This window comes from Chamaea fasciata, unplaced genomic scaffold, assembly GCF_029207755.1.
Source record: "Chamaea fasciata isolate MVZ Bird 193981 ecotype frontalis unplaced genomic scaffold, bChaFas1.0.hap1 SCAF_46, whole genome shotgun sequence".
In the NCBI taxonomy this organism is placed as follows: Eukaryota; Metazoa; Chordata; class Aves; order Passeriformes; family Sylviidae; genus Chamaea; species Chamaea fasciata.
In genome coordinates, this window is record NW_027094131.1 from 714,942 (window position 1) to 726,590 (window position 11,649).

General features: G+C 67.3%; 1 protein-coding gene and 1 long non-coding RNA gene across 3 annotated transcripts; both read left to right on the forward strand.

Moving 5' to 3' along the window:
• Window positions 1-2,755: 2,755 nt before the first annotated feature.
• LOC136304058 (uncharacterized) lies at window positions 2,756-4,994 on the forward strand. Of its 2 annotated transcripts, XR_010724361.1 has the most exons (3): window positions 2,756-2,869; window positions 3,689-3,749; window positions 4,142-4,994. It is a non-coding gene; the product is annotated as an uncharacterized lncRNA (long non-coding RNA). The 2 variants fall into 2 exon arrangements; XR_010724360.1 differs by lacking the exon at window positions 2,756-2,869 and having other exon boundaries at window positions 3,496-3,749.
• Window positions 4,995-5,876: 882 nt separating this feature from the next.
• Window positions 5,877-10,536, forward strand: SAMD1 (sterile alpha motif domain containing 1). Its single transcript, XM_066207646.1, has 5 exons — window positions 5,877-6,563; window positions 7,920-8,068; window positions 8,462-8,555; window positions 9,093-9,204; window positions 10,003-10,536. The coding sequence occupies exons 1-5, from the start codon at window positions 5,944-5,946 to the stop codon at window positions 10,165-10,167; spliced, it is 1,140 nt and encodes a 379-aa protein (XP_066063743.1). The 5' UTR covers window positions 5,877-5,943; the 3' UTR covers window positions 10,168-10,536.
• Window positions 10,537-11,649: the final 1,113 nt, after the last annotated feature.

Sequence of the window (11,649 nt, forward strand, 5' to 3'; positions counted from 1 at the left end):
GCAGCGCTGGTAATGAAGGGCGCTAACGAACACAGGGCAGGAGTGAGCTGAACCCCGAATTAGCGCTCAGAGCCCCCAAACCTCCCCAGAACCCCCGAAATTTCGGGGTCAAACATCCCCCAGGAAACCCAAGATCCCCAAATTTGGGACCCCCGCAAACCCCTGCGACTCCCAAAATTTGCCCAAACCCCCAAAACCACCCCAGAACCCCCAAAACTCGCAGCTTTAATGACGGGGGTGTTAATGAGGGCGGGTGCTAATGAGGGGCGTTAATGAAGGTGAGCTTTAGGAAAGAGTCTTAATAAGGGAGAGCATTAAGGGAAATGTTAATGGAGAAGCATTAATGAGAAATATTAATGAGCTGGGGGTTGTGATCTGACCTGGGCGGATCTGTGGCTCCTTAAGCCAATTAACAGGGAGGCCCATCCCGGCAAAGGAGTAATTAAGAACAGCAGAAACCCTACTAATTGCTATCACCTGCCATATATTAACATATGCTAATGAGCTGGGGTAATAAAACAGGAGTTTGTTATTTGGAAGGGCATAGGAAGGGAGGATGGATGACTCGACAGACACAGAGGACAGAGCAGGGTTTATTGGGGGCCCCGGCGGCCATTAGTTTAATTAAGGGCGTTCATTAATGAGCCCTCGTGCAAGGCACGAGGCTGGGTGTGCAAGCCACGCCCCTGGCCCGCACAGCCCCGCCCCTCTCTGTTAATTACTGCCGCCCCGCCCCTCTGCACAAGCCCCGTCTGTTACATGTCAATCAAACCCGGCCCCGCCCCCTAGAGGCCCCGCCCCTCGGCTCTGTCCCTTTAACTGACGCGCCGGCGGGGCGGGGGCGGAACGATCTCTGGACTGACGGCAACTCTGACCAATGGGAAGTAGCAGAGGAGGGACTCGGGGCCACACTGGCCAATGGAATGGCGGCGGGTGGGACCTGGGGGCCGCACTGGCCAATAGAAAGCGGCAGAGGGGGGACTCGGGGCCGCGCTGGCCAATAGGAAGCGGCAGAGGAGGGACTCGGGGCCGCACTGGCCAATGGGAAGCGGCAGAGGAGGGACTCGGGGCCGCACTGGCCAATGGGAAGCGGCAGAGGAGGGACTCGGGGCCGCACTGGCCAATGGGAAGCGGTGGGAGCGGGGGATGGGCGGGGCCCGCGGGGGGGCCGGGCCCGTGAGGGGAAAGGCGGCGGGAGCGGGAGACAAGTGGGGAGGCTATTGGGATATCGCGATAGACACGGAGATACACAGCGAGATATCGCGATAGGCACCGGGACACACACCGGGATGTCGGGGAAAGTTGGAGAGGGGAGCACCGGGATGTCAGGATATCGGGACATGGAGGAACCAGAGCACAGGGACCGGGGCTGGAGAGGGGCGAGCGGGATACCGGGGTACCGGGATACCGGGATTGGGCACCGGGACACCGGGACACCGGGATTGGGTACTGGGATACCGGGACACCGGGACACCGGGATTGGGCACCGGGACACCGGGATTGGGCACCGGGACACCGGGATTGGGTACCGTGACACTGGGACACCGGGGTTGGACACCGGGACACCGGGACACCGGGATTGGACACCGGGACACCGGGATACCGGGATTGGGTACCGGGACACCGGGATACCGGGATTGGGTACCGGGACACGGGGACACCGGGATACCGGGGTTGGACACCGGGACACCGGGACACCGGGATTGGGCACCAGGATACCGGGGTACCGGGATTTGGTACCGGGACACCGGGGTTGGGCACCGGGACACCGGGACACCGGGATTGGGTACCGGGGGAGCTGGGGAACGGTGAGGGGGGGGCAGCGGGCCCGGGGGGCTCCGGGGGCACCGGGACGGGGGGAATGGAGGGCGAAGGGGGCACCCGGCACCGGGAACCACCGGGGGTCGGCACCGGGGGTCCCGTGCCCCGCTGGGCGAACCGGGGGGGCGCTGGGACAGCGGAGGCGTGGCCTGAGAAGGGAGCGGGCATTGCCATAGGAACGCGTGGGGGCCTGGCCCGAAAGGGGGGGCGCGCTCTAGAATGTCATAGGAACAAAGGTACGCGGCCTGTTAGTGGGCGTGGCCACAGAAGGGGCGTGGCCCTGTTGCCATAGGGACGGGAGGCGCGCGGGGTTGCCATGGGGATGGGCAGGGCTTAAGGAATGGGCGTGATCAGTTGTCATGGTGACGTGGGCGTGGCCATTGAATGGGGCGTGGTCATTCGTTCGTTGCCACGGCGAAAGGGCGTGGCCTGATGCAAGGGGCGTGGCCCGGTAGGGCGTGGTCGGGGGAGGACGGGGGGCGCTGCCGGTGTCCCCGGGATGGAATTTCGGGGGGGGGGGCGCCGGGGGGCGTGGCCGGGTCAAGCCCGACCCCCCCCAATTCCCCCGGGGGGGCTCGGGAACAAAAGCCGGGGGTGACGGGCGGTACCGGGACACCGGGGGGACACCGGGGGGACACTGGGGGACAGCGAGGGGACAGGGGGGCGGTGATGTCCCCCGGGGACCCCGGCTGGGGCTGGGACCCCCCCTTCCAGCTGTGGGTGCAGGCGCTGCTCTGGGCGCTGCTTTTGGGGCGCCTCCTCCGCTACCGGGGGGGGCAGGGCCGGGGGGAGCCGGGGCGGGGACACCCCAAAACCGGGGAGGAAACCCCCCAGGGTGAGCCCTGACTGGGGGGGACACGGGGACACCCCCGAAGGTGTCCCCCCGAGTCGTTTGGGGGGGTCTCTAAGGCGGGGGGGGTTGCTCCTGCCTCAGTTTCCCCCCCTCCCATCCCCCCGCGGGGTCACTGGTCTGACTGGGCCGGACTGGGAGGGCCGCGGGGGGTCCCGAGTGGCCTTGGGGACAGCGCTGGTGACAGCTCCGGACACGGTGAGAGGGGCCCCAGGGGGTAGGGTGGCTTTTGTCCCTTTTGGGATCCCCTGTCCCCTCCCGTTCCTCGGGGTCCCTTTGGGGGCCTCCAGTCCGCTCTGGGGGGGTCTCTGTGTTTTGGGGTGTCCCCTGTCCCTCTCAGGTTGTCCCCTTTCCCTTTGGGGTGTCCCCTGTCCCCTTTGGGACACTCCCACATCCCCCTGTCCCCTCAATGTCCCCAATGGCCCCGCTCTGGTGCTGTCCCTGTCCCTCCCTGTGGTTTTGGGGTCCCCAGAGTCCCCAAAGCTGGGGCGCCTCGGCTGGGGACACCAGGGGACACCAGGGGACACAGGGGACAGGGGGGACACTTTGCCGTGAGGGTGCTGCACAGGCAGGAGGTGACACCGGGGGACATGGGGGGACAACCCCAGCACAGAGAGGTGACAAAGGAGGGGACTGGGGAATGCCGGCGTGGGGGAGGCTGGTGACATCGAGTCTGGGGGCGTTGGTGTCCCCAGGGTGTCCCCGGGGGAGGGACACGCATTGATGTCACCAGCCTTGAGGGGACTTTGCTGTCCCCAGCGCGGGGGACTCTGGTGGCACCTCGGTGACAACACCGATGGGGTGTCCCCAGGGACAGGGAGGTGAGCGGGATGGTGACAGTGTCCCCAGGTGTGACACAGCTGTCCCTGTCCCCAGGTGTGACACAGGTGTGACACAGGTGTCACAGGTGTCCCACAGGTGTCACACAGGTGTCCCTGTCCCCAGGTGTCACATGGATGTCCCACAGGTGTCCCACAGGTGTCACACAGGTGTCACACAGGTGTCCCCTATCCCCAGGTGTCACACAGGCAGAGCTGGGACCTTCCCCTTCCTCGGACACCTCTGGTGGCCCTCCAAGGTGTGTCCCAGGTGTCCTCCCGTCCCCAGGACAGTCCCCAGGGTCATCCTTGTCCCCCACCCCACCCAGGCTGTCCCAAACCTGTCCCTCGTCCCTCTGGGCTGTCCCCAAAATGTCCCCCAAGTGTCCCCTGCCCCACCCAGGCTGGCCCCGGGGTGTCCCTTGTCCCCTTGGGGTGTCCCCAGGGGAGTCTTGGGGGTCCCAGGGAGGTCTCGGGGTTCCTTGGGGACTTTTGGGGGTTCCCGGGGGGATTTTGGGGGTCTCTGTGGGGTTTGCGGTCTCTGTGGGGTTTGGGGGGTCTCTGTGGAGTTTGGGGTCTCTGTGGGGTTTGGGGTCTCTGGGGGGGATTTGGGGAGGTTTTGGGGGGATTTTGAGGATTTTTCTGCCCCCAGATCATGCTGAGCTCCGAGGACCTGCAGGGCCAGGATGGGACCTGCCAGGACCTGACCCCCAGGACACCTGGAGGAACCCAAAACGCACACCTGGACCCCCAAAATACACACCTGGGCCCCAAAATACGCACCTGGACCCCCAAAATACACACCTGGGCCCCAAAATACACACCTGAGCCCAAAAATACACGCCTGGGCCCCCAAAATACACACCTGGAACCTGAAATGTACACCTGGAACCCGAAATGTACACCTGGAACCCGAAATGTACACCTGGAACCCAAAAGGCACACCTGGACCCCCAAGATTGCACATCTGGACTCCAAAATACACACCTGAGCCCCAAAAATACACCTGTGTACCCCCAAATCCTATAAACCACCCCATAGACCCTGAACCCCCATACCTGGAGAGACCCAAAATACACCTGAGCCCCAGAGGGTCTGGGGGGTCCCAGGGCTGTGCCCCCCCCCGCTGGCTTTTGGGGTGTCCCAGGGCGGTGTTTGGGGGTCTCGGGGTGCAGACCCCCCGTTTTTTGGGGTTTTGGGGTGTCCCAGGGCGGTGTTTGGGGGGTCCCAGGGTGGTCACCCCCCGGTTTTGGGGTTTTGGGGTTTCCCAGGGCGGTGTTTGGGGGTCCCAGACTGGTGACGCCCGTTTTGGGGTGTCCCACGGCAATGACTCCCCTGTTTTACCACTCCCAGGTGGAAGCCCCCCCCCCTTTGCCCCCAAATGAGGGTCCCCAAAATCCGGGGAGGGGATCCCCAAAACTGGGGGGGGGGGGGGGATCCCCAAAACCCCTCAAGGCTTTACTGGGAACGAGTTTGAGACAAATCAATAAAGTTTGGGTTAAAAACCCGGTCTGGGAATTTTGGGGTCTGCCCAAAGTGGGGGTTCCCATGGGATCGGGTGGGACCCCGGAAACTGGGGGGACCCGAGTGGCTTGGGGGGGTCCATGGTTTTGGGGGGGAGGGGCTGGAATTGGGGTGACCCACGGGTTTGGGATGGGGCCCTGTGGGTTTAGGGACCTGATGAGTTTGGCGGGATCCCTTGGAATTTGGGGGGACCCCAGTGGGTTGGGGGGTCCATGATTTTGGGAGTCACCCCAAAGGATTTGGGGTGACCCCGTGGGTTTGGGGTGTCCCTAATTCGGGGGTGCCTTGGCTTTGGGGGGCTCTGGAATGGGAGCTCCATGATTTTGGGGTCACCCCAACGAGTGTGGGCTCATCCCATGGATTTGTGGGTGCTCCATGGGTTTGGGGTGTCCCTAATTCAGGGGTGCCTTGGCTTTGGGGGGCTCTGGAATCGGGGCTCCATGATTTTGGGGTCACCCCAATGGGTGTAGGCTGATCCCATGAGTTTGGGGGGCTCCATGGGCTCGGGGGCCTTGCAATTCGGGGGACCCCCTTTTGGGGGGGGGGGGAAATCCCAGTGGTGGGCGTGACCTCTCGTGGGGGCGTGGTCTCATCCCTAAAGGGGCGTGGTTTTTTCGCTAGGGGCGGGGTCGAGGAAACGAGCGCGGCTTTTCAGCGGGGGCGTGGCTGTGCCTCCCCTCGGATGGGCGTGGCTTTGTGTGGGGAAGGCGGGGCTTAATTCGAAGTGGGCGTGGTCTCCGCGCCGCCGTGGGCGTGGCTCGCCGTGGGCGCGGCCGCGCGGGGCGGCTCCACCCCGAGGCGCGCGCGCGCGGCGGCCGCGGCTCCTCCTCCGGGCGGGCGCGCGCGGGCGGGGCGGGGGCGGAGGAGGAGGAGGAGGAGGAGGAAGGGGCGCGGGCGGGGGGGGCCGGCGGTGCCGCGGGCGGGGGGGCCATGGCGGTGCCGCCGCCGCCGCCGCCGGGCCCCGAGCAGGCCCCGCGGTACCAGGAGTGGATCCTGGACACCATCGACTCTCTGCGTTCGCGCAAGGCGCGGCCGGACCTGGAGCGCATCTGCCGCATGGTGCGGCGGCGGCACGGCCCCGAGCCCGAGCGCACCCGTGCCGAGCTGGAGAAGCTGATCCAGCAGCGCGCCGTGCTCCGCGTCTCCTACAAGGGCAGCATCTCGTACCGCAACGCCGCCCGCGTGCAGCCGCCGCGCCGCCCGCCGCCGCCCGCCCGCCGCCCGCCGCCCGTCAGCCTCCGCGACACCGCGCGGCTGCTCGGCGGCGACGGCCGCCTCACCCGCGGCCGCCTCCAGGGCTCGGCCGCGCCCGGCGGCGGCGGGGGGGCGGCCGGGGCGGCCCCCGGGGCGGGCGGCGGCGGCGGCGGAGCGGGCGGCGGGGCCCGGCCCGAGCGCACCCGGCTGGGCGCCATCGCCACGGCCCGCGGGGAGCGCGGGAGAGCGGCGGCGGGGAGGGCGCGGAAGGTGAGGAGGGGGCCCCGGGGGGGAGCCGTGAGCGGGGAGCGCGGGAAGTCGGCGGGAGACGTGAGGGGCTCAGAGGAGCGGCCGTCGTGAGGGCGAGCCGGGGGGCTGAGGGACCCTGAGGGGGCCGCGGAGGGAGCGGGAGCCGTGAGGGGGAACGGGCGCGGGAGGGGCTCGTGAGGGCGCTCCGGGAGCCGTGAGGAGGAGCGCGGGAAGGGGGGAGCGATGAGGGGCTGAGGGGAGTGCGGGATGCGGGGCTCCTCAGGGGGCACCGGCGGCGCCCAGGGCACCCTGCGGCCTCCGGGGGTCGTCGGGGGACCGGGGGGCTCTGGGAGGGCGGACGCTGGGGAGGGGTCCGGGGGTCGTGAGGGGCAGCGAGGGAAGGGGACGGGACCTGAGGGGCAGGTGGACACGGGGTCGTGAGGGGGCAGCGAGGGCCCGAGCTCTGAGAGAAAGCCGGGGCCCTGTGAGGGAAAGGTTTGGGGGTCGTGAGGGGGGTCCTGAGGGGATGGGGGGGGCGAGGGTCGTGAGGGGAAGGGGGAACCCTGAGGGGACACTGGGGGGACACTGGGGAAGGGGCCGGGCCCTGAGGGGTTCGGGGCTCGTGAAGGGGAGCAGGGAGGGCTGAGGGGACCCAGAGGGCGTGGAGGAGACTGGGGGGCTCTGGGAGGGGGCCGGGGGCGAGGTTTGGGGTGTCTGGGGGGCTCCGGGGGGACAGGAGGGCTGAGGGGGACTGGGGTGGTGAGGGGACACCTGAGGGGACCCTGAAGAGTTGGTGGGGACAGAGGGGGAACACAAGGGGGGCAGGAGTGGGTGGAGGGGACACAGGACAGAGAAAGGGCTCTGGGGGGCTGAAGGAATTTGGGGAGGGACTTGGGGGGCTGAGGGCTCTGGGGGACTTGGGGCCACCCTTGAGGGGACCTCAGAGGGGACTGGGGGGCCTGAGGACGAGGGGGGGGACCCTGAAGGGACGGCGGAGATCTCAGGGGGATGTTGGGGACCTGCAAGAAGGCTTTGGGTGACCTGGAGGGGACGAGGACAGGGACTGGGGGACTTTGGGGAACCTGAGGGGGTTTTGGGGGTCACCAGGAGCCAGGACACGATGAAGGTGGGGGGCTGGGAGAAACCCCAGGACATGTTTGAGGGGGACAATGACAACGCTGGGGTGGCAGCTCTTGGCGGGGAGCACAGAATTGGGGGGGCCCTGGGGGGCTGTGGTGGTTCATTTTTGGGGGGGCCCGTAGATTGTCGTGGGGGGGGGTTCTCTGCGGGGGTGATGTTAACACTGAACTTTCGGGGGGCCCCCCCAGCCCCCCTGCAGCAGCAGCGAGGCCTCGGCACGGGAGGAGGAGGAGGAGGAGGAAGACGATGAGGATGAGGACGAGGACGGGACGGGCTCGGAGGCCTCGGAGGACGCGGGGCCCCCCCGGCAGCTGAACGGGGAGGGCCGGGGGGGGCCCCCCTTGCGCCCCCCGGGGCAGCCGCCCCCCGAGAGGCCCCCCCAGGCCAAGGCCTGCGCCCCGGGGGAGGGGGGCTGCCAGCACATGGCCCCCCCTCAAAAAGGAGGGCGCCTTTGGGCAGCCCGACAGGGCAGGTACCCAGGGGGCAGGGGGGAGTTTGGGGGTGCTGGGGGGCAATTCGGGGATGCTGGGGGCAGTTTGGGGATGCTGGGGGCAGGTTTGGGGGTGCTGGGGGCAGGTTTGGGGGTGCTGGGGGGCAATTTGGGGATGCTGGGGGCAGTTTGGGGATGCTGGGGGCAGGTTTGGGGGTGTTGGGGGGCAATTTGGGGATGCTGGGGGCAGTTTGGGGATGCTGGGGGCAGGTTTGGGGGTGCTGGGGGCAGGTTTGGGGCTACAGGGGCAGTTTTGGGGTGGGGGGTCAGCCTGGGCTGTGGGGTCAGTGCACATGGTCACTCTGGGGTCACTCTGGAGTCACTCCGGGGCTCAGTCCGGGCTGACCCGGCACTGTCCCCGCACTGTCCCCGCAGTGTCCCCGGCGCTGGCAGGGGCGGAACCCTCGGTGCCGCTGTCCCCCGGCCGGCCCGGCCCCCAGGCTGCCGAGGGGGCGCCGTTCAGCTGCACGTGAGTCAGGCCAGCGTGTCCCCTGTGTCCCGCCCAGTGTCCCTCTGTGTCCCCCCCGGGTGCCCCACATCCCACCCAGCATCCCCCTGGCCTCTGTGTCACCCGTGTCCCCCCCAGTGTCCCGCTGTCCCCATGTTCCCCTGGATGTCCCCTGTCCCTGTGACCATGTCTCTGTGTCACGCCCCTGTTGCTGTCCCCACAGCATCCCCTGTCCCAGTGACCGTGTCCCTGCAGTGTCCCCATCCTGGTGGCCGTGTCTGTGTGTCTCCCTGCATGTCCCCATGCCGGTGACAGTGTCCCCATGGTGCTGTCCCCATGTTCCCATGGTGGTGACAGTGTCCCCATGGCGGTGACAGTGTCCCCGTGTACCCGTGTCCCCATGGCGGTGACAGTGTCCCCATGTCCCCATGGCAGTGTCCCCGTGTCCCCATGCTGGTGACAGTGTCCCCATGCCAGTGACGATGTCCTGGTGTCCCCGTGTCCCCATGGCAGTGTCCCCATGGCGGTGACAGTGTCCCGGTGTCCCCGTGTCCCCAGGGCCGGGCGCAAGGACAAGGCCGTGGATCCCGTGGAATGGTCCGTGCGGGACGTGGTCGAGTATTTCACCGAGGCCGGCTTCCCCGAGCAGGCCGGGGCCTTCCAGGAGCAGGTGGGGCCACCGCTGTCACCCTGTGTCCCCTCTGTCCCCACGGTGTCCCCACAGTGTCCCCAGGGCTCCCTCTGTCACCAGGGCTGTCCCCAGGAATAATGTCCCCCTCCCTCCCTGCAAAATTCCTCTGTGGCCATCCCCGCCCTCTCCTGCAGCCCCCCAGGTGTCCCCTCTGTCCCTAGGGATGTCCCCTGTGTCCCTGGGGGTGTCCCCTGTGTCCCTGGGGATGTCCCCAAGCTGTCACCCATATTTCCCCCATAGGTCCCCCACTGTACCCACCCCCATCCCCCAGGGTCACCCTGAGTGTCCCCCCCCCACCCCACGGCTGCCCCCCACTGTCCCTGTGTCCCTTTGTCTCTGCAGGTGTCCCCAAAGGCCATTCCCCCCACAGACACCCTGTCCCCACAGCTGACCCCTGACCCCACGGTTGTCCCCTGTCCCCACGGCTGTCCCCCACGGCTGTCCCCTGTCCCTGAGGCTGTCCCCTGTCCCCACGGCTGTCCCTTGTCCCCACGGCTGTCCCCACGGCTGTCCCCTGTCCCCACAGCTGTCCCCTGTCCCCACGGCTGTCCCCGAGGCTGTCCCCTGTCCCCACAGCTGTCCCCTGTCCCCACGGCTGTCCCCTCTGGGAGTGTCCCCAGGAGATGGACGGGAAGTCACTGCTGCTGATGCAGAGGGCCGACGTGCTCTCGGGGCTCTCTGTGCCCGTGTCCCCTGTGACTGTCCCCGTGTCCCCTGGGTGTCCCCTGGGTGTCCCCAGCCCCTGTCACTGTCCCTCACTGTCCCCGATGTCCCCAGGAGATCGACGGGAAGTCGCTGCTGCTGATGCAGAGGGCCGACGTGCTCACGGGGCTCTCCATCCGCCTGGGCCCCGCGCTCAAGATCTACGAGTACCACGTGAAGCTGCTGCAGCGCAGCCACTTCCAGGACGAGGAGCCCCCCCCGGAGCCCTTCCCGGCCTGAGGGCGCCCCCAGACCCGCGGGGGACACCCCCAGACCCGCGGGGGACACCCCCAGACCCGCGGGGACACCCCGGTATCCGGGAGGGCTCCTCCCTCCCCCCGCTGCTGCACACAGAGACTTTGGGGGCTGGCTGGGGGTCACGGGGGGGGGTCCCACCCCTTTTTGGGGGGTCCCACCTCTCTTTAGGGTCCCACCTCTGATTTTGGGGGGGGGTCCTGCTCTTATTGGAGGGGTCTCACCTCGCTTTGAGAGGGGTCTCATCTCTATTTTGGGGGGGGTCCCATCTCTCTTTGGGGGGCTCCCAGCTCTCTTTGGGGGTCCCACTTCTCTCGGGGGGATCCCACCCCTATTTTGGGGGTCCCACCCCTCTTTGAGGGGTCTCTCTTTTGGGGGGGGCACTTCTCTGGGGGGATACCCCTCTTCTGAGGCGTTGCCTCTCTTTTGGGGGGGATCCCGCCCCTATTTTGGGGGGGCTTCTCCTTGGGGGGGGTCATTTCTCCTTTGGGGGGTCCCGCCCCACTTTTGGGGGGAGGCTTCTCCTTGGGGGAGCCCTCTTTTCGGGGGTGTCACTTCTCTTTAGAGGGGTCCACCCCTCTCTTTTGGGGGGGTCACCTCTCTCTGGGGCGCACTGGGGGTGGGGACACCCCACCCCTTGTGGGGGTCAGCCCTCTTTGGGGGGGGGGTCACCCCTCCTTGGGGGAGCCCCCTTTTTAGGGGATCCCCCTTTTCTTTGGGGGGGATTTTTACCGCGGGGGGAGGGGGTTGGGGGGCTCTGCCCGGAGATGTTTTAACCTTGCCCCAGCCTGTGGCCCCCCCTCCCCCCCAAATTGGGGTGCTGCCCCCCCACCCCTTGGCCACGGGGGGGGGGGAGCCCCCCCAACCCCCCCCCCCGGCAGTCTGTGCCCCTCCCCCCTTCCCCGGGCCTGGCTCGTTTTGGGTTTTTTTTAAATAAAAACAGAAAAAAATGAAATCAATAAATAGAAAATCTCGCGGGTTGGAGGGGGGGGCGGCACCCCCGCGTTTCGGGGGGGTCCTCCCGCCCTTGAGCCCCCCCAAAAGGGGGATTTGGGTGGAGTTGGGGGGGGGGGAAGGGGGGAGCATTTGGGGGGTCTCGGGGACCCCCAGCCAGGGGAGGGTTCTGCGCATGCGCTGGTCCTCCCGGCCGGCAGGGGGCGCCTGCGCTGCTCAGCCCGGTCTATGCGCTAGCTAGCAGCGCGGTCTGCACATGCGCCGTCCCGCAGATGAAGCCACCGCGTCCTCTACGGCGGCCGGCAGGGCCCAAAAAACACCGCTCCATAAACAAGCCTCGGCACCCCTAAAATGCTCTCAAACATCCCTAAATCGCCCGAGACCCCCCCAACAGCCTCAGATTTCACGAAAGGAGCAATAACTGCCCCCAAACCAGCTTGAGCTGCCCCAGAAACAACCTCAGACGCCACTAAAACCACAAATGCCCCAAGACTCCTAACATGCTTCGAACCG